The 26,545-nt window shown below is 31.2% G+C and overlaps 1 protein-coding gene and 1 pseudogene across 2 annotated transcripts in view; both read left to right on the top strand.

The window, feature by feature from the left end:
* The window catches only part of LOC140046943 (putative RNA polymerase II subunit B1 CTD phosphatase rpap2), a 51,950-nt gene that overhangs the window by 2,612 nt on the left and 22,793 nt on the right, over positions 1 to 26,545 (top strand). For both annotated transcript variants that reach the window (XM_072091710.1, XM_072091711.1), the window contains 6 exons: positions 2,715 to 2,829; positions 3,996 to 4,160; positions 4,960 to 5,048; positions 5,721 to 6,447; positions 6,742 to 6,839; positions 7,314 to 7,463. In XM_072091710.1, coding sequence (XP_071947811.1) covers positions 2,715 to 2,829; positions 3,996 to 4,160; positions 4,960 to 5,048; positions 5,721 to 6,447; positions 6,742 to 6,839; positions 7,314 to 7,463 — 1,344 coding nt within the window. The remainder of the gene's footprint in view (positions 1 to 2,714; positions 2,830 to 3,995; positions 4,161 to 4,959; positions 5,049 to 5,720; positions 6,448 to 6,741; positions 6,840 to 7,313; positions 7,464 to 26,545) is intronic.
* Positions 3,227 to 3,344, top strand: LOC140048153 (5S ribosomal RNA; annotated as a pseudogene).

Genomic DNA, 26,545 nt, shown 5'->3' with positions numbered 1-26,545 from the left:
GTGAGAAGTCGAATAAATAAAATAAAATAAATTCATTTAAAACAATGCCACTATGAAAATATGTCCAAATTACGAACATATGGAATGAAGATAAATAGTAGGCCTACTATAGATACTGTATTTAAATAAACTATACAAAATATGATTTATTTCAAATTATGAAATTTGTCAGCAAATATTATATTATATACTATTACTATTTTGTCCAAACACAGCCAACTTTCATAAATACATACATGTCACTATAGACGGCAAATGTTTGAATCCTATTATATATAGAGTTAGATATTTTTAGTAATGATCTCCGTAAGTTTCGTAACATTGTTAGTAGTTTAGTTTAATAGTTCTTATTGTATGTGTATGTGTTTGTCTGTGTTCCCTCCTGTAAGTGGTAAACCATGAGTTCACTTGGTTTGGAAATGAAATAAAAAAATTAAAATAAGTTACCCTGAGTAAAAATATATAATTAATACTGTATATTATTTTTAAGAACAAGTTTTAATAGTAGCATACCAAAATGTCTGGAATTTGGCTATAAATCAGTTGAATGTACTTATATGTTACAATGGAATCATGCTATAATTTTATTGTTGTTGTATATCATATGGATTTGTTTCCGCTTTTACAGGTAATGGGAAGTAAAAATAAGAAATATATTTTAATAGTGTATATTAACTAAAAAACATATTTTATAACATTTTTAATGTGCATACCATCTTGTATAAGTCTGCAGAAACAATACTTTTATATATTTATCAATATGGGTTGTTTTATTACGATGTTATACATTGTACTGCATGTACTTTGCCGCCTTTTTGTTTTGTATAGATTGATCAGTTAAATTTTAACTAGTTCGTCGTTGGTTATATAAGTTGGTATGGCAGTGTTTTTAGGTTTATTATCTGTTTTTGATTTATTGCTTAAATTTGAAGTCTTTCATATGTTGATTTACACTTTTTGATTGTATATTTCATTGTGACTTGAATCTCATAACATTTTATGGGTTATGCTCTCATTTTTTTTCTAGGCTATTTCATATTCTACATTTTGTTTATGATATTAGATACAAAAATAATAAACTAAACAAGAAATATTTCTTACAAAAAACGTTTCTCCACATTTTAAAATTAATCATTGTTATTTCTTCAGATATATTCATGATTAATTATTAAAAAGATGTCCTTTAATCGCAAAAATACGTACAAATCAAAGATAGTTCTTTAATTAAGATTCACATGCCCATTTAAAAATGGTCAATTTTGAACTTTAATGTGCTGTGTGTGTGTGACCTCAACCTGTTGGCATGCAACTGAATACCCTCTAGAGACAACGTGACTTCACAAAAATTCTTCCCAGTCTGTTGATTCGCGTCAACCAATCAAAGGGCGAGAATCCAAAATCGTTCAACCGTGAACCCTCATAGACTCCCTTTTCCCAGACGTTTTTTGGGTCCAGCAGCTGGGATCTATAAATTATAGTCAAAACTGTCAGCCTTAGATACTATAACTGCTGCTTGCTTTAGCTTATGAATGACTAGTCCTCATGGGACGTAGCTGGCTAGAGCAGCAGCGTGAAAATATAATGCTCAAACATTTGCATACAATAGAATCCCTAAGAGGACAGCTGAGGGTCCCAAAAAACTGTCCCCTTAATATTAGGGACTTTACGAAACACGACGGGAAGCCATAGGACGGTGCTCATGAATAATATATGCATGAGCTTTAACAAAGTTGGCGGAGCTTAGCTTGAAACTCCGTCGTCTTTAACTTTTTGAGACTGATAAAGTTGCGATTTTCCCGTTTACGGAGAACAACTAGAAATAATGTATATACAGTATAACCTTAAATATACAGTTCAAACGGGGACTTTTCAAAACTCTAAATAAAACTTGAACTTCTAATTTAATTGTTTAATAAAATAACATTTTTATTGGGTTAAAATGGCTGTGTTAAAAGCGGCGTGAATAAGAGTCCATAGCTAGGAAGGCTAGGCCTATGCTGTCACCAGAGCCAAGCAATTTAGAAGGGCCCGCGCCGTGGGTGAGTGGCCGAGCGGTTAAGACAGTTGAACCGTAATCACGTAGCCATAACATCGGCAGGGGTTCGAGGCTCACTCACTCCATGGTTCTGGTGGTAGAACGAGTCTTCTCGGATAAGGACTATAAACCGTAGGTCCAGTGTACACAACTTGCTCGTGTGCACTTTAAAAGAACCTAGTACATCTTTCGAGACGAGTAGGGGGTTACCCCGGTGTATTAAATAATAATTAAATATATATTTCAATCAATCAGACATGGGAGGGAGAGAGATACTGCCGGTCGTCATCTTTGCGAAGGGTTCGCAACTAATAAAACAGCTATGTTGGCTGTATACAATTTTACACTATAGCAAACAAAGGATATTTGTCGTTCTTCCCTAACCGTCGTGTTTTGTAAAGTCCCTAGTATTTCCCCTAGGTGAACATGATTGGTTGAAATGCCATCACTTTACTAGAGAGTTTCCCGATCATTTGACATACTAAATCCAGGAAAATCCTGACTGTTTTGAAATAGTCCTTTGCGAAAGTATAATTCCCTTGGGAATATAAAATGTTATATTTAACCTCTAAGCAGGCAATATTTGTGTAATATAATTTCTTTTCTTTTTTTTTTTTTTTTTTTTTTTTTAATTTTTTAATTTTTTTTTTCTTTTTCTTTTTCTTTTTTTTCTTTACAGAAGAAAAGCTATAAGGGAAGAACTCGAACAAAAATTAGAACTTGAAGAAAAATCCCATACGATTGTTGAGAGGCTTTTAGAATGTCAGATTGAAGAAGAGTTTTTAATCAATTGTGTAAGTGTTTATTAGGTTATTTATTCATTTTTCAATGAAGGAATCACAATAAAGCTCTGTCTACACTATCAATCTTTTTGTGAAAGAACAAGTTTGATTATATTGTTTTGTTGTTAAAGAATCATGGTATCAAGCTGTTGAACACCATTAATATTAAGCTCTGTATACACTATCAAACTTTATGTGACAAAAAAAAATGTGATGTGCCCATATATGGACATAATGATGTCATATCACTACCATATTTGGGCACATTACACTTTCTTCGTCGAACTAGTTTGATAGTGCAGACAGAGCTTAAGAAACTGTACATACATTACTATACTATACAAATGAATAGAAAAAATGAATAAAACACAAATCCATCAGGTACAAGCTAAGTGGTGGTGGTTCCCATGAATACGGCTTTACCACGTTGAAACACCGGTTCTCGTGAGATCACCGAAGTTAAGCGACGTTGGGCCTGGTTAGAGCTTGGATGGGAGACCATCTGGGAATAACGGATGCTGTATATGGAGCTGGGTCCCGTTAGGCATTTGAAATCAGCACTGCTGACTCTTATGGCAGCCCCTGTATCTAGTATCTGCCTCAGACTTCTGGTCAAGGTGGGCACTGGACGAGAGAAGCCCTTGATCAATGTTAGGACCAATCAAGGTGCTTTAAACAGGTCCTGGCTTTGTTTCTATCAAACCTGTTAGTGGCGGTAATTATCGCTGTTGGTTTCGATTGAATAAATAAAAAAAATATTTAAAAAATGGAACTTCGGCCCAATTACGGTGAATGGAAATAGGGATAAATACTTTTACTACGGAAATATTTCTAAACTTAAAAAAATTATTAAAATAATTTTTCAGTATTATGATTCGGTCGAAATTAAATAAATAAAAAATATTTAAGAAAATAAAAAAGAAAATATTTTCAAAGCAACAAATCACTGCTTCTTGGTTTTCCCTGACCATAAACGTGTAAAAACACAACAAGCAAATTCATGGCAATCGGGGACTCTTTCATGATACAGTACACCACTACTGTATGTCAAGTTTTTCCAAGCATGCTTTTGAATCGACCCCTATTTTTATGCCTTGCGTCAAGTCAAACACACAGATTATTAGTTATACAAGGAAACATACTTTTTAAAATTAAGTTCTACAAAATTTATTTTCCAGGCTAAATTCATTCTGCCTGATCACTATAAAGATGTTGTTGAAGAGCGTGCCATAACCAAGCAGTGTGGCTACCCAATGTGTGACAATGTACTTGGACAAACACCCAAGAAACAGTATCACATATCAATGAAAACTAACAAAGTATATGACATCACGGACAGAAAGGTAGGACTTGAAAACAATTGTAGGACACTTTTTTTGTACCAAATTTTGTTCTTTAATATAAATTGTAAATAACTTTTGTAAATGTTACTCAAGTGTAGCTTATGCCCATATACATTGTGCATTTAACTCATTACAGTTTGTTTAGTAAAGTAAATAGCTATTAATTCAGCCACAACATTATCAATTTTTCACTAATTTGCCGTTGAATTTTCAATTTTTATTGTAAATATGCAATAGTATGTACAATTTGAATGAATTGTTTTATATTTACACTATTCTTAGTTGAAAATATAAACCACCTCTTTATTAGTATTGCACAAAATAGGTCTCAAGCATCAAATGACTTAAATACAATGGTTTCATTATAATTGCTACGTCGTGTAGGCATCACTAAACTCAATCGCAAAGGCACCATGATTCGCTACAGTCAAATAAGCAAAGTTGAACCGGTTTGAATTAGATTCTGTCATGAATTATAACTACTGGCGTACTAGCTTAGAAAATGGTACATTGTAAACGAATACAAAAAACTTAGTACAGTGTATGTTGTAACCTCTAAGTGGCAACTTTCGGTGCTGTTGGTTTTGATGAAATAAAATAAAATATAAAAAAAATCAAAGTTTATAAATAAAAAAAAACCAAGTGAGGTGTATTATGTTAAACATCGCAAATATGTTTATGACAAAAGCATAAACTTAGAGAAGTTTTAAACATGAGAATGAAAAAATAATGCATGTCGTGGAAGCTGCAGCTTTTAAACAGTAGTGATGTATGCTATAATAGCTCAGTTCAACTTTAGTGTTTTTGCAGCAATGACTGTTACAAGGCATCACAATATTATGCCTCTCAGATATCTACTGTTCCATTATGGATGAGAGACAAAGATGAGTAAGTATGCTTAGCTTTTTTCATTTGTAATTTGCACATATAAATATGTAATTAATGCCTTCTATGCACCCTTTGTTTTCATGTAAAATTCAGATTGAGGTACTCTTGTAAGCATGTATGTAGTGCATTAAAAGTTATAACTAGTATCTTTGACTATTTCTATTCTGCTCTGCTTTGCATCGAGCCTACATAACCTGGTTCAGACTAAAGCTATGTCTACGCTATCAAACTTTGTTGTGACAAAAAAATGTTATGTGCCCATATATGGACATGATGATGTCATATCACGACCATATTTGGGCATATCGCTACCATATTTGGGCACATTTTTTTGTCAAGCTAGTTTGATAGTGAAGACAAAGCTTTACAACTTATATAAATATGTATAATATCAGTCATAGACTAAAGCCCATTAGGAAATGATCCATGTATTTAGGACAATTTCAATATTTTATCTAAAGTAAAGCATTTGTAGTCAATAGGAAGCAAATACAGTACATTATACTTACAGGAAAACACACATGTACAATCTTTCTACCTGAATATTTTTTTTTATTGAAAATAATAAATCCACCATTTTTTTAAAGAAATTTATTTGATAACTGTCTGTATACAGAAAAGTTATTGGTCACCTATTTCAGATTAAAACAAGATACATTTTTCTGTCTACAGACCAGTTCCTATACGGTTGCTGAAACCAAATGATTCAGTAATGACGAGCATGCTGAAGCAAAGTGGTTCTGGAGATGAAGTGATACTTAAGAAGCAAGTTTCACCAAACTATGATAATTTATCTGATGAGAATGAGAGCAAATCAAGTGACAAAGCTGTCGATCAACTGACAGATGATATAATGTCAATCAAATTTTTTCAAGATGAAAACAAAGATTTAGAGCCACTGGTCGCTGAAGACGTTGATGATGAACCTATAATAGAGGTTGCAGCAGTGGAATCTAAAACACCTAAAATAAAAAATATTGAACGAAGCTCTACAAAACATAAGAAAGATTTAGATATTAAAAGGAAGCCTAAATTAACTTTAGATATTTTAAAACTAGTAACTGACTCTTTGTGGCAATGGAGGACAAAAGGAACAATTGAATACCTTAGCAAAAATTGCCACGACGATCAAGATGCAAATAATTCTGGCAACTTGTCAGCAAACGCTGCTGCAGATAGTAAGCCAATCATATGTGAAGAATCTCTAAACAAGCCTGTAACAGCAATGGATAATGAGAACAAGTCGGAGGAAGAAGGTGGTGACAAAACCGTGGGATCTCTTTCCGAGCGGAAGATGCGGGCAATGGAAGAAGAAGCTTATAGGATTCAGGTGGAGAGCCTTTACTATGGAAAGACACAAACTCAGGTTAAAAGAAAAAACAAAAAGGATATCAAAGAGGTACAGTAATTCATTAACTTTCCATTGATAACATGGTTTTCCTACACAAACTACAGTTACCGCTGTGGCATTCATGAATTATTCACAAATATTTTGCTTGAAAAAAAGATTTAGTTTACAGATTCAGTACACCAGAAAGATTGCAGTTAAATAAAGGATCTTGTGCAGTATGTTAATATTGTCATTGTCTTCAGATACAATATTCTAATGCTATAACTCAATGATCAATTATGTTTTTTAAGTGTTTTTTTTATATTATACTTTAAACTTCATATCCATATTATTTTAATGTAGAATGTATCTGATGAAAAGACCATTGCAATGCCTTACGTTGATTCTCAATCTCAAATGGCCATTCGACGAAAGATTATTTTGGATCGATTGAATAAAGTGTAAGTAGTTTCAATATATACTTTTTGTCAGATCACTGAGGTTAAGCAATGTTTGCCCCGATTGCATTCTTGGCACAAAAAAAGATAACTAGCATATTTGGTTATTTGTTACTAATCTGCTCTGCTTTGCATCAAGCCTACCTGGTTCAGATTAAAGCTCTGTCTACACTATCAAACTTTATATGTGAGTGCCCATATATTGACATGATAATGTCATATCACTGCCATATTTGGGCATATCACCACCATATTTGCTGCAACAGTAGTCACTTTTACATATGTTATTGAGTGGCAAAATCAACCAATGAAACAGGATACATTGCATAAATACACTGTTATAAATCTGCATACCAAACAGAACAACAACTTTTGAATTTTGATGAAAGCAACTTATTTCAATCTCCTATTAAATTTTATTTCTTTACTTCACGAAAGACTGAATCTAATACGCAAGTCTTCATTTGTTCTTTTCAGTTTTTCAGAATTCCTTGGACCTTTGCGTCTTTCAATACGTGAGTTTTCTTCTGATTTGAATGCTCTGGTCCATACATTTCATCTTGGTAGCAAAAACATGTCATTTAAGCCAATCGGTTGGACACTGTTAGCCGTTGTCTTGCTTAAAATGTGAGTACATTGTTAATTCTTTTGTAGACTAAGGTGTTGTCGTTTTCGATTTCTACATTGTTTACTACAGAGCAGATAAGCCAAGTTTTTTTGCCCCTTTGCACTGCTTCATGTCTGAAGCATTCTCATCTTTTTGAACAAACGCTGGAGTTCCTTTCTACAGTTTTGATACTCCACAGTATGCGTTATCACGTTGTCCATTAGTAAGTGTCTTTCTTATTCAACTAAATTTGGTATCTATGTTTATACACTATATGGATCAATTTTTACAAAGTTGGTAGACGTTTGACTTAGCTTCTGCTGAAATACTGTACATTTTATATTCACTACACAATTATAATCATTGTGTACATCATATGTGGTCTTATCATCTAGATGTTAATTAATATTGCAATAAAAATTACTTTCAAGACATTCTTATTACTATATTTTGTTTCTTTTTTGGATCACATTGCCTATCCATATTTTTCCGTTCCTGTATTTTTTTCAGAGTGGCTCCTAGGTCAAAATCAATTGGTAGGTCCCAACAAAGCTCCATACCAAATTTGGCGCTTTTGTCCACCGTGTAATGATTTCCTCAAAATTTGTTGTTAAGCCACCTGACTATATTGGGCAGTTATTAGTTGGCCTGCTACACTCCAGTCTTGTGTTATGAATATAGATGCTTCGACGGCCGTAGAATAGTGTAACTTAGGTGGAAGTATTTTCTGCTAATTTGCAAATGTATCTTAACAAATCTTTTTTCTAAAAAAACAATAATTTTGTTTTATTTGTATGTGCTTGTGTTAATTTGGATATATTCAAATGACATATGTGTCAGGTCCATTTTAACTTACTGTAAAAATAGTTTGCAATGTGAATGCATACAATACCATGTTTTCTCACAAATTAAGTTTCTTATTAAAAATACAGTAAAATAAAAAAAAAATCAATAATGTTATATTTTATTAAATATAATATATTGAAATAATGACTTATATATACTCAATAGGTGATGAATAAAAGGAAGAGATAAAGTAAGGGAATCAATAAAATATGAATGTGTATTTACAATATTATACATGTATTTTATTGAAAAAAATAGTTAAATTATATTTCTTATTTGATACATGTGTACAGTATTTACAGTGATAATAAAAATTTATCGGCAATTTTCTTACATAACTTTAAAAGATGACAACTATACCAGCAATATTCTGAAAGCTGAAATGTAAGGAACTTTACATTAACAGATGCAATACAAAAGGCTTTGTTAAGGGTTTAAATGTATGTGCCATCTAAAATTAGTAGAATTTGATTATATTCAGAAATAACATAGATAGGGGTTTTTTAGGTTTAAAAAAAAAATTAATTCATACATCATATATATCATACATAAAAATAGACAAAAACAAAGGAGAAACATTTGATGATTAATTCAGGACAACCCAATTAATCCTAAAAAAAGTTTCCATTATGGGGTCTGAATAAAAAGAGGAAAATGAAAAAAAAAAGCATAATAGTCAAATTTGCGTCACTTTAATTCTCTACGCAAACACTTTTCTTTTGTCTTAAACCTTACTCTTTTTCTGTGATTCACTCAAAGGAAGGAATTGTGCTAGTACAAGTTTTCTTAATATAATTAATATTATATAATATCTTTTGGTTCTGTTTCTAAAAATATATTAGATCACCTTACAAAAATCAATAAAACATCAAACTACTTGAAACAACAAAATAAAAATAATTTTTTAATATTAATAATCGTTTAAAATTATCGTTAATTATTATTATCAGTTGTTCATATTTTGTACTTTCTCGTTTTATTCACTTTAATCTTTGGTTGATGGCAATAAAAAACTGTGGTGCAAACAAAAACTCTAAATTAAAACAACTAAAGTAAAAACAAAAGTTAAAACTAGAATTTAATTAGTCACTTTGACGAATTATAGGTGATCATTTTTATCATTTTATTGACATTAATTAAGTAATTACTGGAAATATTTTTTTTTAAACATGCACGTACGGTATCATACGATCGGAAAATAATGATATATTCCATCCTATTATATGCTTATAGTGTTGAGTTGTGCCTATATGCCATATACAATATATACAGTGTATACTGTATATCTATATACAGTGTAGCATTGGTGAAATTACGGGATACACATCATGTTCTGATTTTTTGGTATGATGGATTATCAAAATAAACTCTAAAGATAATCATTTCGAAAGATAATGAGTTTAGCAAATAAATATAAGAATTGGAAGAGAATTGAACACGTAGAAGCGCAATGCGCGCTCTTTGAAATTTGTATAACTTGGACTAAAGAAATTTAAAAACTACTTTTTAACTTCAACTGGCCATATAATACCATCACAACATCCGATCGGCTTAATTTTCATTCATTTCATCAGCTTTCTTAATAAGTTAAAATTTTCAAGGTCACCTTTAATTCTGATGAGCTGTAAGATATTAAACTGTATGGTGTAGGTGAAATTACACGACTCACATTCAAGTTTTTACACGTGATAACGTCGTCAAAATGAAAACGCTGACAACTCATGAGAAAGATAAATAATTAAGCAAGCACATACTGAAATTTGTGCGAAAATTGGGCTCAAATAGCGGAGTTGCGCTCTATTGAATGTGTAACCTACACAAAATGAAAAAAAATTCCTAATTTTTTAAATTCAAGTGGCCATTTGATGATGTCATATCATTTTGTACGTTTAATGTGTACAGTATATACATTTATATCTACAACTTATTGGCTTCCATATTAAGTTAAAAAAATTGGGGGTCACCTTCCATTCTGAAAAGTTATATTCATTTTAAAAAGGCCATTACCATTTTTAGTACTTTTGTGCAATTAATGTGTGCATTTTGTCATTTTTAACGTGCTCGTATACCGTTATTTTAAGTCAGAATGGACTCAAAGTCGGAGAATGTACAAAGGATTGTGAGTAGAATGTGATGTATACATAAATAAATTTTATTTTTTTTGCTTTTTAAAAATCGCGTGCGCAAAAATGTGTTTTTAATGATTCCAAGCCTTGTTGGTATCACTTCTCTGTCACCTTGTTTGTCCTAAATTCTTTTTTACCATTAAAAACACATTCACGAGAATAGCTTGAAAACTAGGGAAGGCCAGCCCAATATTTTCCGGTAACAGGAGAGTTGACTGTACTGTTGTAAGTTTTATAAACGATTGCTACCAAATACAACTTGTACTCAATATTGTTTTCATACTTCTCTATTGTTCTTCAACAAAGAACAACATATGTAAGTATCTTTTGATCCATTCACTTCTATCTATTTACTAGAATAAAACGCATCCTTAAAGAAAAGATTTTTATGTTCAAAATCCATTAATTATACCAGCATATTTATTTAAAAAGCTTACAAAACTTTTTAAGTGTGCTTTCTAAAAGCAGATCTAAAAAATACTGTTTAATAGCATTTTGTACTTAATTTCTGCATTTTTAAATCTTTTTATAACATTATGAAATTTCAAATAATAAGAGGAATTTCAGCATAAAATGGAATCATGGGCATGGGATACCCAGTATTTTATTTTTACTTAAATATTTTTGTTAATATTAAAAAAAAGCCAACTATAATTTTGTTTTTTGTGGGTATGTACAATTGTTTTTTAGGCTAGTTATAATGCAATAATTACTGTAATAAAAGGTATATTAACAATGACAAGTTTGAACTTTGTTGTTGGAATAATCTCTGACTGTAAAAACAATCAAGATTTGTAGTTGTATAATCTCAGTACATAAATCCCACATGGTTTTTCTATTTAATACATATTCCTCAATTGACAATAAAACTCATCTGACGCCTGAACAAAACAAGAGATTAGCAGAATCGATCAGCAAGTCAAAATCTGATTGCGATTTAATCTCTGTTCATTTGATTTTAATCATCTCTACAAAATTTATTTTACTCAATACAATCCAACTTTGATTACTTTGTGTCAAACTGCAAACATTGATCTAAAATTTCACTTTCATGATTTTAACTAAATATGAATTGGATTTAAATGATATTATTTTGAGATGTTTTTATCATCATATAAAATCTGAATGCTGTAGCTAATCCTAATAGAGTTGATTTTCATATACTGTAGTTAGGTTAATATTGTCAAAGTGGTGTGTGAAATTGGGTTTTATGTTTTATGTTGCTTGTTTGATTATTCTGTGTATAACTACAGCATTTCTCTTTAAGTTTAGTTGAGTGGCTTGGGGCACAGACCATAGCCATACATTTGCCATAGGTTCAAGTCTCTGACCATTGTTCTCGGAGAAAAATTCAAATTGGAAGTCCATTTTACACGTCTGGCCTGTGTGCACTTTAAAGAATCCAGTGCATATCTTTTTGGTGATTAGTAGGTTGCTCCAGTGCAATGGTCCATTATCCCCAGAGTTCATGGTTGGCACGGCACTGCATTTTTAAAAATGTTTTTGTTAATGTTGTTAATCAAATGTTTTGATGTTCATTTTATAATTGTTGAGGACCCTTTCTGAAACAAGCATCCCAGCTTAAAGGGTTATCCTCTGATCTTCCATAACAGTTTAATTATTTAGGTTCTGTATGATTTTAGTAATTTCAAATCATAATTCAATTCAATTCAATTCAACTTTTATTTCAGACAATTGTCCATATGGTATAATAATACATTACACAAAAAAAAAAGATGAAGGAGAGAGGACCAAAACCTTTATCTATTGGTATATAATGCCTCTCTCCATTTGTAGTACATGTTTGAATCCATCAACAAATATTTATATATACAAATTAACATTCTGTTTTCGCTTTTCATTATTCTTGTAAGAAATCGGTAAGTCGAAATCCTCAAATATTCATAAAATGATGGAGTATTGTTTTCCACAAACAAATTCCTCGCACTAACAAATTTAAGTTGTCCCAACAATGTATCGTATTGTGGATAGCAATAAATATTACAAACAAACACTGTGTGGATTTGTAGACAACCTAATCTTTATTTTCTTAATTAAGAAAGAATAGATTGATGCAAAACTCATAAATATTTCCTTTCCCAAATAGCAATTTATTTTATCTTACAAAACTGATTTTTACAAATTTTTTTACAGTCTAAAGTATACTTTCATGACTCACTTCCTTCATTAACAACATTTTAAAAGATAATTGTATTATATTATTCACTGGGTTGAGCTCGATTTTTTTTCCCACTAGCAAACCTTTACTGTTAAACCAACTAGCAAGTGAGCAATTTGGCAAGTTGATTTCTACAAAACGATGAAGAAAAATTGGCAGAAAAATACAACAAGCAAATAAATTAACTAGTTTAAAAATTTCAACTAGCATTTTTTATGAAAAATTTGCTAGGGTAAATTTTGAGACTTGCTGGGCGATTTAGAGGTTTTCTATGCCTGTAAAAATAATATAAATTTACAGTGCATAAAGAAACTGTAAACTGATATAATGCACTAAATATTTAATATTTGAAGGCGAATTTATTATTTTCCTGAATAATAAATTATATTACTAAATTAAATTGAATTATATTGGTCTTAAACGCTATACAGAGCCATATATATATGTATGGCTCTGACACTATACAGAGCCATATATAGAGAGAGTTTCGACATTGCGTTCACAAGTCACATGGTGTGCACACCGGCCATCTTTGTGTCCAACTATGCTTATATAGCGTATGGAGTCGAGTCATTTACTAAAAAAATGTGTAACATTCACAAGGCTTTAAATATCGAATTTAATATCAAAACAATCAATTAGTTTAAAGGTTTTTGTTAAGATAATAACGAAATCATAAAGTTACTGCGAACATGATTTTAAACAACAAAATGTAAAAACAATGCATTACTATAGAGAATCGCTGTACAAACTAAACGCGCACAACTAGAGCCGTTCCGAAATTGCTATTTTTGTTGTTTAAATCATGTTCGCAGTAACTTTATAATTTTTTTATTATTTTAACAAAAACCTTTACACAAATTGATTGTTTTGATATTAAATTCGATAAGCCTTTTGAACGTTTTACATTTTCAAAACAAAAGACTCAACTCCATACGCTACATAGGAATAGTTGGACACAAACATGGCTTCTAATCCATTCAATGTCGAAACTCTCTCTATATATGGCTCTGACACTATAATAGTAATAGCCCCCTCTTCTGTTTGATTTTGATAAAACTTTGTGTCAGCAATTCACTCAATCCCTCTAGAGTTTCTTCTTATATCTTACAACAATAAATTTTGCATTATTGGGACTTTTGGATTGAATATACCCAGACATTTTTCTAAAAAGTGGTAGCTCCTCTTTCACCCGCCTCCTCATCGGTGCCTAAACAAGGAGTAGATGTAATATTACCCATTTTTAGCTTTTCTAGAAAAGATTAAAACTAATACCTGCCTTCTTGACACTAATCCTATACACATTGCTTTTTTTGTTGCAATTTTCAGCATATAAAGATACTGCCTAAAGTGTTTTAAAATGGCTGGTATGTTTATATTATATATGTTTATATTATATAAGTTTATATTGTTCACTCCGTATTGGAAGTTAAGAATTTCTCTAATCTTTTTAAATGAGCCATATTTATTTTATTTTACGAGCAGTATAGATCTTAACCACATTTCTCTACCACCCAAGTTTCTTTTTTTAATCAAATTTTGTATATTTTGTTGTTGTATCTCCCGGAATAACAATAATATCCATTTGATTGTAACACAAAAATCACTAATTTTTAATGTAGGTCAAGGTCAGGTTTAAAATGAAGGCTCACCATTAATACAGAACCAGTATATTTTCTTCGCAGTTTCAGATGTTCTTATTTTTTTTTTCAAATTTCAGAATCAAAATTCTCTCATTTCCTATCTGTTTTTCTGTATGTAAACATGTTTACATCATAATTTTTAAAATCGGTTAGCCTTTTTTTTTATTGCATTTTATTTATAGTTCCTAGTAGATTCTGATATTTGGCTGTGGTTGAAAGGCCTTATAAATAAGACTTCTCATAATCACATTACATCCCTAATGAATAGCTACCTTTTTTAATGGAATTATTCACTTTATCAGAGGTCATTATTTATTTTTGATAGAGTTTATGATGACATTATCTATCCTTTCTAATTTTGTTATTTTTTAAGTTATATGATGTTACTATCACTAAAACAAGTAAAATGCTTTTAAAAGACAGCTTCATATTTTTATAACATCATCCTGGTACAAAGTTTCTTTTGTTAATCAAGCTAATTTATAATTATAGAACATGCGCTTTTATGATTAATTCTGTTGATAGTAAAAAAGAAAACTTTATGCTTCCAACCAACTCCCTCCCTAATGGTAATTTGACCTTGATGGGGGCTTCGTTTTGTTAACAAAACAATTCAATCGCAATAAAACACAAATACACTTGTAAATATCTATCTGCATTATTGCATTTATGCATAGATAGATTTTATAGAGAGGTATAAAATGATTGGCAAAGTCATTAAATATCTTGCACTTAAACCACTGTATTTAATTTTCCACTTCAATTGATGTAACAATGCAATTTACAAACAGTTTTTACTGTTCACAATGCGTTAATTTTGGAAAGTGGTGGGGGTATTGGTATTAATGATGACTACATTAGCTAGTTAGTTGTGGGTTGAACGGCTTGGGGCAACGCATTGTATGTGTTGGAATTATACTCCGGAGGTATATATACAGAATCCTGACACGTATGAACGATCTTATAGTAATTTCATTTATACTTTGCCTACATCGCAAATTCAGTAAAATTATGATAAAAAATACTCCACAAAAACGTGGGGTGGGGAAGGGGTACCTATTTCTTTTCTTTTTTTCTTTTTTTTTATTTCATCAAATATTACATTACAAATGAAAAACAAAATCAAATTAAAATTAAAAGCAAACAAAAACAACATAGATATCCATCTCCTTATAAATTAAATAAAGGTTCATAACAAATTATTCTAATCTTCAAACATTTCATATTTCATACATACCTAATTTCTACTATATTTGAAAAGAATAGTATAAAAAAAACAGGCCATAAATACCAAAATTCAAATCATACAAAAATTAAACACACACTCACTCTAGTACAATTTGCACTTTGATTGTTCAATTAACAACATTCTGAATTTATACTAAATTATGTAAAGTGAATAGTTTATCATTTTAACTTTTCCCAAAACTTTTCCTATTCTGGATTACAATTTCCAATAAGTTCTTGTCATGGAGTTTTATTTCTTTTTTGCTACACATTTTTAGCACTTTTTCACTATCAAGTTATTTAATGATTGTAACATTGTAAAAAAGAATACAATAAACAAAGAGACTAAACATCATATGTTAAATATTATGTAATTTTTCATACAATCTTAAATATTTGCTTATCCATTATTTTCTTAACTTTGACAATACCGTGTATTAACCTAAACCAATCATTATTATAAGTTATTTATAATTATTGTAACATAATAAACAAAGAAACTAAATATTGTGTTTAATTTTTCATACAATCTTGAATATTGCCTAAGCCTGGTTTCCATAAAATCGCTACACGACAGAGTATGGCGATTCTATGGAAACGCTAGAATTTATTGGAGATCTAGTATGCGAGCGCTTTAGTACGCGTATACGATTCATCGCCGACACAATCGGCAAAGTTGAACATGGTTGAACTTTGCCGATTTGACTGCGATGAATCGTGGAGCCTTCCCGGTTGTGTCGGCGACATCTGCGCGTGTAGCGATTTTAATGGAAACGCTGTAGCAATTTTAATGGAAACCAGGCTCTATCAAATATTTTTTTAACTTTGACAATACAGTGTATTAACCTAAACCAATCGTATTTATATCAAAAGCACTTTTCAGGACCACTGAATGAAAATGCATTTTTGTATAATTAGTAATAATATACAGCAAAACCCAATAACTATTCTATAGATCATTATAGACTTTCTATATTGCATTTTAATGCATTTTTAAAAGAGGTCTCGATTTGATTGAAGCCTAATGTTTTTAGTCTTTGAAAAATTGAAGACACTAAAGAAGAATGTAAATGAATTGGTTCTTACATTAACTAATGGAATAGAGAATAAAGAGTGATATGATAGGGGAAGACTTAATCTACAGTATAGCCGATATGCATTTACCTTCAAGGTCCCCAATTTGGAGGAAAACACTAACAATTGAAATATATCCCCATTAAAATTTGTCCATTTTATCATTTAAAAATGTTTTTTTATTATTTGTATTAAATATTGTTTAGTACATCGAACACACTTGTGCGCAATTCAGCCCATGCGGTGAGACACAGGTCATTCCAACTCATTTACATTAATCATGACAGTGCAATGCTGTGGTTGGTCTATTGTATTAATAATAATAATAATAAACAGTATTTATATAGCGCCTAATGGATCACTGACCCCTCTAGGTGCTTTACATAGGACCTTAACTAATGGTAATAAACTATCCCCCGCCGGACACCATTCTGGTATTTCTTAGTCGAGGTTTCGGGGATGGAGACAATCAATAATGTGAAAAAAAAAAATGTAACAAAGCTTCACTATGCTTAACTAAGGTAAAACTATCCCCCGCCGGACACCATCCCGGTATTTCTGAGTCAAGGTTTCGGGGCCAGAATTAAGAATAGAGAGTAAATGAAGCATGCACAACTTAAGCTAGGGTTAAACTATCCCCCGCCGGACACCATCCCGGTATTTCTGAGTCAAGGTTTCGGGGAAGGAATAAATGAATGAATGAATAATTTAATTAATACCGGATGAGAACAGATGGGCTTTCAGTCGTGATTTAAAAATACTGACTGAAGGAGCAAGTCTCACAAAGAGTGGAAGTTTGTTCCATAATGAAGGTGCTATTGCTGCAAAAGACCTTCTACCATAAGCAGTGGATGATTTTGGTAATGTTAGAAGAAATTGATCACCTTAAAGAGCGCGACGGGATGTATTCAGAAATGAGCTCGCGAATATAATCAGGGGCAAGCCCATGTAACGCTTTGTAAGTGATCAGCGAGATTTTAAACGTTATTCTCTTACACACTGGCAGCCAGTGAAGCTCTTTCAAAACCGGTGTAATACTGTGCCGCTTTTTAGTCAAAGTGATCATCCTTGCAGCAGAAACATTGACACAAACTATACTTTTTTTCACTATACCAACAATTTCAAGATCAAGTTTTATTGATCAAAAAGCAGTTATTTAAGCAATATTTTAGAATGCCTGTAATTTAAATTTCATTCGATATTCTGTATCCTTTAATCTTAGAAAGATACATCCAATATTACCGTATTTGATTAAAAATAACTGATGCTAATTATTCTGAAGGTTAGATAGGAGTAGCAATCAAATAAGATACTCACAATTAGCTTCATTTTTACAAATGACGATTGTGTCAGTCACAATTTGTACAATTGTCACAGGCTCAATTTGTACAGAGTTAATTTTGATTAAAGATAATAAAATTTAATTTAAAAAAACTTTAGGGGAAAAAATAACCAAAAAAAAAAAATTATAAAAAAAAAACAGAAATACCTCAAGAGATATCATATGCTGATGATGTAGATTTTTTGAGTCTAAACAGCAAGCATAACATAAACGAATTAGAACGCCATCTATCAACTTTCAACTTAAATGTAAATAAATAAATAACAGAACACACTATCGTAAGACGAGAAAAAGAGGACATACAAGAACAATGGAGAAACACAAAATCGCTCCTTGAGGACAGACAAGACATAATAAGAAGAAAACAACTAGCGTGTGTAGCAATGACCAAACAAAACTCGATGTGGCTTCGAAAAGATAAAATCAAATTAAAAATATGCATCAAGCTGTACAACCCACTAGTTAAAAGTATATTACTCTTCAACTCTTAAACACAGGGACTCGCAAAAGAAGAAGCACATAAAGTTGACACATTTCACAGACAGCAACTTCGCAAAATTATAGGTATCAGGTTCTCAGACAGGATATTGAACATAAATTTAAACAGAAGGACCAATTTCGTTAGAAATAGTCGACGCAAGATGGAGACTATTGGGTCATATACTCAGACAAGACCCATGTACACCAGCTAACAAAGCAATAAGCTATTATTTCAGCAATACTACCAATATGAAATTTTGAGGAAGACCGAGAACCACCCTACCAATAACCCTCAGCAACGGCCTACTCACCCTTTATGTAAGCAGAACACAAACATCAAGTATCCCGGACAATTGAAAACCAAGAAAGACATCAAACAACTTAAACAACTAGCCAATGAAAGATCCGATTGGAAGAAACTGGTAAAAGAGATATACGGAGCAGCCCAAGCGGAAATGTCGGCAGACTTTTCTGCGGAGAGGCAGTAATCATCATTTAGGAGAAAAATGGGAATTTATATCTATAAATTTACAGAAAACTTGTTTTAAAGAGAAATGTTTCTTTAGCCACTGTAAGAAAGCATTCCATTGGTTAAAAGTGTTTTTAGCTCTGATAACAGGTTTTATATAACTTGAGACTTAACAAGAAAGCCACTCCGAGAGTGCATACCTCCGCCTACTAAAAAATTCTCCTACATAAGATTTCTCTGGGAAAATATATGTATATATATTTGTGTGCGTCTTAATGCTGTTTATGATTTAGGCTAATTTCACTACAAGCATGTGTATGCGAGTTTGGTGTAATGGTTATGTAATAACAAGTCTTTCAATTATAGCTTCAGTTGACTAACAATAGAACAGCAACGCGAAAATCAATTATGTTTTAAAATTACAAATCTCAAATTACAACTCTTTCCTCTTGTACAAAAATGAAGTTTTTTGGACAAGTAGTTCTCGAGAAAATGCAATTTCAGTTTACTTGTTACTTTAAATTAAGACTGCTCGCCAGCTTTTGAAAACTTCTGTTCTATCTTTTAACACTAGCAGGTCTGAAAAGTATATTAAAAAGTGGTCCAGGATTGGGACCATGGTCCCAAATGGAATGGTCCTTGACCACATATCTATCGGTATATTCATTTTGGTAAAGATCTTGTAATTACTTTTTGAGTAATTCTGCTAACAAACAAACACACGCGATCGATTACATATTCCTCCTTGGCGGAGGTGACAGTGGATGATTTGAACAGGGCATTTATTTCTACATATACCACATATGCATATGGAGGATGCATATTTTGAGGTTGGTTGAGTTTGTAAACATGCTGTGCCCTGTTTTCTTCAAAACCTGCCTTCTCTTCCCTTTCGGCATCATACCCAGTACCGTTTTTATTTTACGAGCATTCAGGAAAAATACCTCACTACTCCTCACTATTCAACATACAATAGTATTTCCAATCATTAAAATGGGGGAAAATAATGCATGGAACACAACCAATCAAATGACGAGCCTGTACTTTAAGATGTGATAAACATGAATAGTGTATTGTAAATCCTTTTTATTATTCTGTCTATTGTTCTCTTTTATCATATACATTTCCATCAGTATAAACATTGGTTTTGGATTGAAGTAATTTGCAATGTTTTTTGCTTGATTAATTGAGGCTGGTTTGGGTAACAAACACCATTATTAACATAGCCTCGAAGCAAAGTCTCTTTAATATGATAGATTTGATTTTCAAAGAGCAATATGAGGGAACTTAACACTATTCAAAGCTATCTTCTTAATGACTATTTTTTATTGTTAGAATTATTACATCTCCCGGATGGCTAATTAGACAAAACCTACAATCTACTTTTTAATCTTAAAAAAAAATCCTAGTCAATTCTTCGTCCACTTCAATTGATTGGTTTTGAGCAAGATAAAAGTCATTACTATATTTTATATCTTGGGTTGATTGCTAATTTAGTGAAGGTATTTGATCGGCAAGCAATAAATACAATATCTCACTTTAGTGTCTAAAAACTGACAATCGCACAATCCAATTAATTACTCTACAACAATTCGCAAGCAATTGTGAATTTGAATCTAGCTTCATATTTTATGTCTTCTGTTCAGATTATACATCCTTTTTTTTTTTAACAGAGAAAACTACTGTATTTAGGGAGGTATAAAACCTCCCTGGTGTATGGTTCTATAATTCCAGTTCACTACAGGCATGAATTTTAGATATAATATTTGGTTAATTATACATCAATTAAAAATGTGTAAGAGAAATCTGATACAAAGAAAAACAATGCATGTCATGTTTATACGAAGTCAACCTATCAATTTGTCAAAGTGAGAAAACTGCCCGAACAGAGATTCGAACCTGAAATCATCACTTACCCGGGTGGTTCAGCGACCCGGGTAACTTTTTACGCTGTACACCGGCCTACATTTTCGCATTTCTGTGCATGTCCCTGGTACGACTCGGGTTACATAAATCCGCATTTTTGCTGGCGTGTTAAAGGGGTGGCACAACACTAATTTTTAAAATATTTTAACGGCTTAAAATATTGCCTGGTCCTAATGTATGGCATGTTCTTTATCATTTATTTTATGGAAAATAATTTAATTCATCAGAGAAAATTCTATGTAATCTAACTTTTTATTAAAGAATTGTTAAACTTTCATTGGCCCGCTTAATATACGCAATACATTTTATAATGTCCATAAAGTTATCAAATGATCGTATTTAAGTAATAACAACATCCTTGCATGTTTTAGGATTTGTAAGTCTTAAGAAATGGGGATTATACTGTAAGATATAAAGTCTTTTTACATGCAGATGTTGGCCAAATGTTGTGCGTCTCAACAAAGAAGGCTGGTCCCAAGGTTAAGTTTATTTATGATTTAATAAGCATGTTCATTGAATGTTACTGTTGTCATTTTTCAGTGTCATCAACAGAATAAATACATTTAAATAAACAAAAACAATAACTTTGTACAAAATTCTTTTTTTTATATGAAGCCAATGATCTTTCAATAAACCATCCGAGGGCTGATCCCGTCCACATGCAAAGACCAGCCGCGCCGCCTTGTTCTGCAATCGCTGTAATAATTAGTAATAATTATTTGAAATTAGCAGTTTCCAATCATGGCCCTTTCAGTATTAGACCTTTTTACTCGGGGTACCCGAGTCTAGGACCCTCTCATCTTCTCCTCCATCCGACACGATTGAGTAAAAAGTGCGATTTATAAAGTACTACTCCTCCCTTATTCGTTGTAGTATTGAGCTGGGATTTAGCATGAATATACTACAGGGACATGTCCTCAAAGCTATAGAGCCGGATTTTTTAATTTCAAACCGGATGCAGCCATATGACGTCTCGAAGATGGTACCGTATAGCCGTATTTGGTAGCGAGGTTATTGATGTGTATGTGACGTCACATCCCGTCATTACAGCTTCTTTTGCTGTACCCCGAGTATCGCACATTCGTGCTTGTTTATACAATAATCGTACAACCAAATTACTTCTGTAAATCTTCACTTCATTTAGATTAGATTACTTTTTCTGTGAGGTTTTTAGACCTTTTTTATACAATAATCGTACAACCATATTACTTCTGTACATCTTCACTTCATGTAGATTAGATTACTTTTTCTGTAAGGTTTTTAGACCTTTTTTATACAATAATCGTACAACCATATTACTACTGTACATCGTTATTTCATTTAGATTAGATTACTTTTTCTGTAAGGTTTTCTTTTTCAGATTGTGTTTAGCAATTTCAATTCTTTGTTATAATCCTGTTGTAATATTGCATTATATAATAAATGAAATGCAGACATTGTAGTTTTAAAAATAAGATCATTATTAGCAATGAACTTAAAATTCTTTTTATTATTCTTTAATAGCTTTCAGTTTAATTTGGATGAAATGAAAAAAAAGCATAATGTACTTTTTATTTAGTATTATGACTACTCTTCCTTTTTTCATATTAATGTTGAAAAGCCACATCATGCTTTTCTTATTTGACTACAGATTTACCAGGACACTAGCTTAATTTTAGGTATAATTTAGGTATAATTGAAACCTTGTACAATGGTAAATGTTTATTCATTGCATCGGTTATTTACTGAATGGCCTTTTTTTCTTGTGTTGCGTCCAAGTGTGAACCAAACTTTACTATGGTCTCAAATTATTATTTAAAAAAAACTGAACGTCCCAAATACCCTATTTTGCAACCAGAGTCAACAAATGTTTATAATTAATTAACTTAATTTCTAATACACAATATCACTTATAAAATAATAACATTTTACAAATTGTAACCAGGTGTAAACAATCTCTTTTGCTAACTAAAAATTTTAACTTTTCCCCAGAAATCTTTGATTAAAATGTGCTGTACCAGCAACAGGCCAATGTGTGATGCAAGATGCTTTTGAATGTGCATGGTATAATTATCTTGATATTTTATGGACAATTCTTTGAAATTTAGCACATAATAGCCATTTGTTATTGTTCAAAGATTTTTTTCAAGGTTTTTAAACATTTTTATACGACAATAAAATCTTAGGGAACTGAAATTGTGTACAACTTTTCCTGTAGTGTGTACAGTGGATAAGTTATCATTATTATGTTAGAGAGAGGGCAGTATTTAAAATGATTACTTTCCACAAGATTAAAAACTTATATTTATAATGCTCACAGCTATATCCTTCTCTCTCTCTCTTTCTATGCTATCCCTCCATTCTCCCTCTTTATTCTTAGATAGAGTATGATGTCTGCTTGCTAGTGTTTTTTCGAGTGGCTAATACATACCAATTTGGTGACAGTGGCTTAGGCTGCTTTTACTATGACTATAAGTTTTATTTTCTCCTTGCATCATCTTTGTTTAATTTGTTGATTGGTTTATATTTTGTACAATGTATCTTTTGCCTGAATTAATAAATAAATACATTTCTTCTGGCATATAGGGCAATAGTGTACTCGTCTGTCTTTTTAGTTGTGCTTCAGTTTTGTTGAGATATGATTTGATTAAATCATCTATTTTTTCATTTCATTTAAATAATTGTTCTTTTCTTCATTTGAATTCTTTGCCTACTTATATCTGTCAGGAAACTTTCATTTCTAATTTTAAAGCATTCTGAAAACTCGCCTTTTTATATTGTATTTGTCTTAATTTTCTTCTGAAAAATGTATTCTTAAATTTAAGCCTAAACTGTTGTATTATATTTTTGCTGTAATTTAAAATCAATTTATTTAATTCTATTGTCTTAAAAATCCCCCCCAAAAAAACAAAGTTTGAGAACAGAGACAGAAACACTAAATGCTTATAAAATATGCAAAATGATAGAAAAGCTTGAATTGAAACTTTTTTTACATCTATACAAAAAAAATCCAAATTAATAATAATTATATATACTGTATATCAAATTTAATAATCAATTTTAAGTTCTCACTCATGAGGACGATCAAAGCATATTGTTCAAAACGTCGAGAAACTCAACAATTCTTTTCATAAATAATAATATACGTGGTGTACCGCAAAATTTATATCAGTAAATTTAATATAGTTTAAGATTTTCGATATTTATAGACCAAAGTTTTTTTATTTTAAATTACATCCATTAGTTATTCTATGTGATTAATTTATTTGCATTAAAACTGTGACATTCTTTGTACAAAAAAAATCATTAGCATATTAATTTATTAGGTAGAATAAGGTAAGCAATCATGGTGACACTTTTGTCAATGTGATTATCTAGGCAAAGACTAGATCTCAAATTAAGATGAAATATGATATGAATCATATTTTTGGAGTTGTTATGGCTTATTACGAGCACGTATCATTATTCTTACGCAATTAATCTACTGATTAATACGCCAGAAGCAAAATTCTCCAAGTAAAAGAATTCAGCCAATTAAGACTCGTCTCTTTGCCTGTTTGATTTTATCTGATTGTATGAAGTTTGATTGAATCTAGAGGCTTAACAATCTGGAGTGACAAACTCAAAGATGTTTATCCTCTCTGCTTTTGACTTCAATTTTCGTAGTTACAGTTCAGTACTGGCTTTTCAATACCCGCACACGTTTCATTTCCTTTTTTTTTTGTGGTTGTCGTGAGTTTTTGAAGTGTGTACTTGAGTGTATTCGAGTAAGACCATCATTATGTCAAGTAGATTAGTACACTTGAGTCGTTTAATTGCTTGTTGATTCCGTACTCTTGTGTAACCATAATAAAACACTGTTTAATAAGATTCAAGATTACATTTATTTTGTTGAATGAAAAATGATAAATAATTTAATTTAAGATATAAGTTGATTTATTTGGTTGTTGCGGTGGAAGGAGGTTTTGGTATGGTGGTGGTGTTTGTGAGATGGGTTTTGGTGGAAGGATTGTTGGTTTAGATTTTGTGGTGGTGGTGGTGGTGGACCGAGTGTAGTAACATGTTTGGTATGGAAAGATAGGTTTTGATCTTTTGTCAAAACAAATGTTTAATCATTTATAATTGTTAAACAATAGATAAAATTGAATTAGTAAATAAATTTGTTTTCAATATTTAAGATATATTCTACTCTCATTTTCTACATAAATTTACATATCTCTAGTTATGACAATGAGGACTAGATACCATCTGATGTGTCATGGATATGTTTTTTTTATTTGTTATGTATTCATACTCCCATTTATTGTCATGAAAAAAAAAACATATCTCATAAAGATGTATTGTCCCTCTGGAAAAATAATTCTTAAACATTTTTTTTTAATATGCCATTTAATGTCACCTAATAGTAAATCCACTTTGACCAAAATTGGATTGACAAAAAATGTATTTACCTAAAAAAACTGTAATTTAGAGCAAAAAATAGTCAAATTGGCTGCCAGCCAATGGGTTTTGGTTGAATTAATGTTTATTTTGTCATTTTATAAGTAAACATTTTTTTTTTCTATGGAAATTATTAAGTTTGTTAAAGCTACAAAATGGCCTATTCAAAGTGATTTTATTAATCTTCATTTTTCATGTTTTTGTGAAACAATACATCTTTATTGGGACTAGGCACAGTTGTACCATCATGTCATAAATAAAAATAAAAATCATCTATAATATTGATAATGTAATGTATTCATTGAGCATAAATGAAATAAATTGCAATATTACTGTAAAGACGTGTAATGTAAATGTAAATTCAACTGTAGTTTAAAACAGCATTTTTTTAACATCTTAATCTTGCGATTCACAATTCTGTAACGCAATATAAAAAAGCTGTTAACAAGGTGTTATTAATTGATATCATTAGCAAGAGTAATAGAAAAATTGAACCAATGTTTGTAATTTCATTGAACGAATTGCTATAAAAACTTGGTAGTTCATCCGTAATTAATTGCTCTTCAATTTGTAGATTTGATGGTTCTTCTTCTCCGCATGTAGCCATCTCGTAATACTCTCCCGTGACTATCATCAATCGAGATTGGTCGTTGTATCAAAATCAGGTTTCTTCGATTCCCTCGACGAGCATAATTCATTATAAACTGTTCTTGGTGTCATTTCATTTTTGTCATCTAATTTAAGGGTATCAAATCTGAGTGAATTGATCAACTGTTATGCTCCTGTGCCTTGATGCGCTATAGAATCGTATTAGAATTTAATAATTTAAACCCTATGGGAGCGAAAAATATGATGCAAATGTAATAACAGAGTCTGGTTATTAGCCAATCAGTGCCGAGATCCGGCTGTTAAGTTCTCGTACCTAGCTTCGAGACTAATCGAATATTCATAAGTGAAGGGTGATCTTATGTTCTTATTTGCTTTCGTTTGACTCAAGTGTCTACAATAAATTGCTAATTTTTATCAGCGTTTTTTTTTATATCAGTCATAAAACATGACTTTTACTTTACTAAATGTATGCATTGGATGGCGTTGACTTTGTCATTTAATGCATAAACAAGATGTTTTGTGTTTGACATATCGTTATTGCTTTTATACCTTTATTTGTAACAATATAAAACAAACTATAATAGCCAGACATGTTATGAATAATAATGATATTTTGCAAATAATTTATTTTTGTAACTCTTTGAATATATAATTCTTATTTTATCCAATATTTTTTACATTTTATTACAACTATGTCCATAAATATGATACAGTTTTCAGCTTTAGAATTATTGAAAAAAGGTTTGTATAGAGTTGTAATCC

Source organism: Antedon mediterranea, chromosome 4 (assembly GCF_964355755.1).
Source record: "Antedon mediterranea chromosome 4, ecAntMedi1.1, whole genome shotgun sequence".
In the NCBI taxonomy this organism is placed as follows: Eukaryota; Metazoa; Echinodermata; class Crinoidea; order Comatulida; family Antedonidae; genus Antedon; species Antedon mediterranea.
The sequence above is the reverse complement of the archived record's forward strand: the minus strand, read 5'-3'. Positions and strand labels throughout refer to the sequence as shown.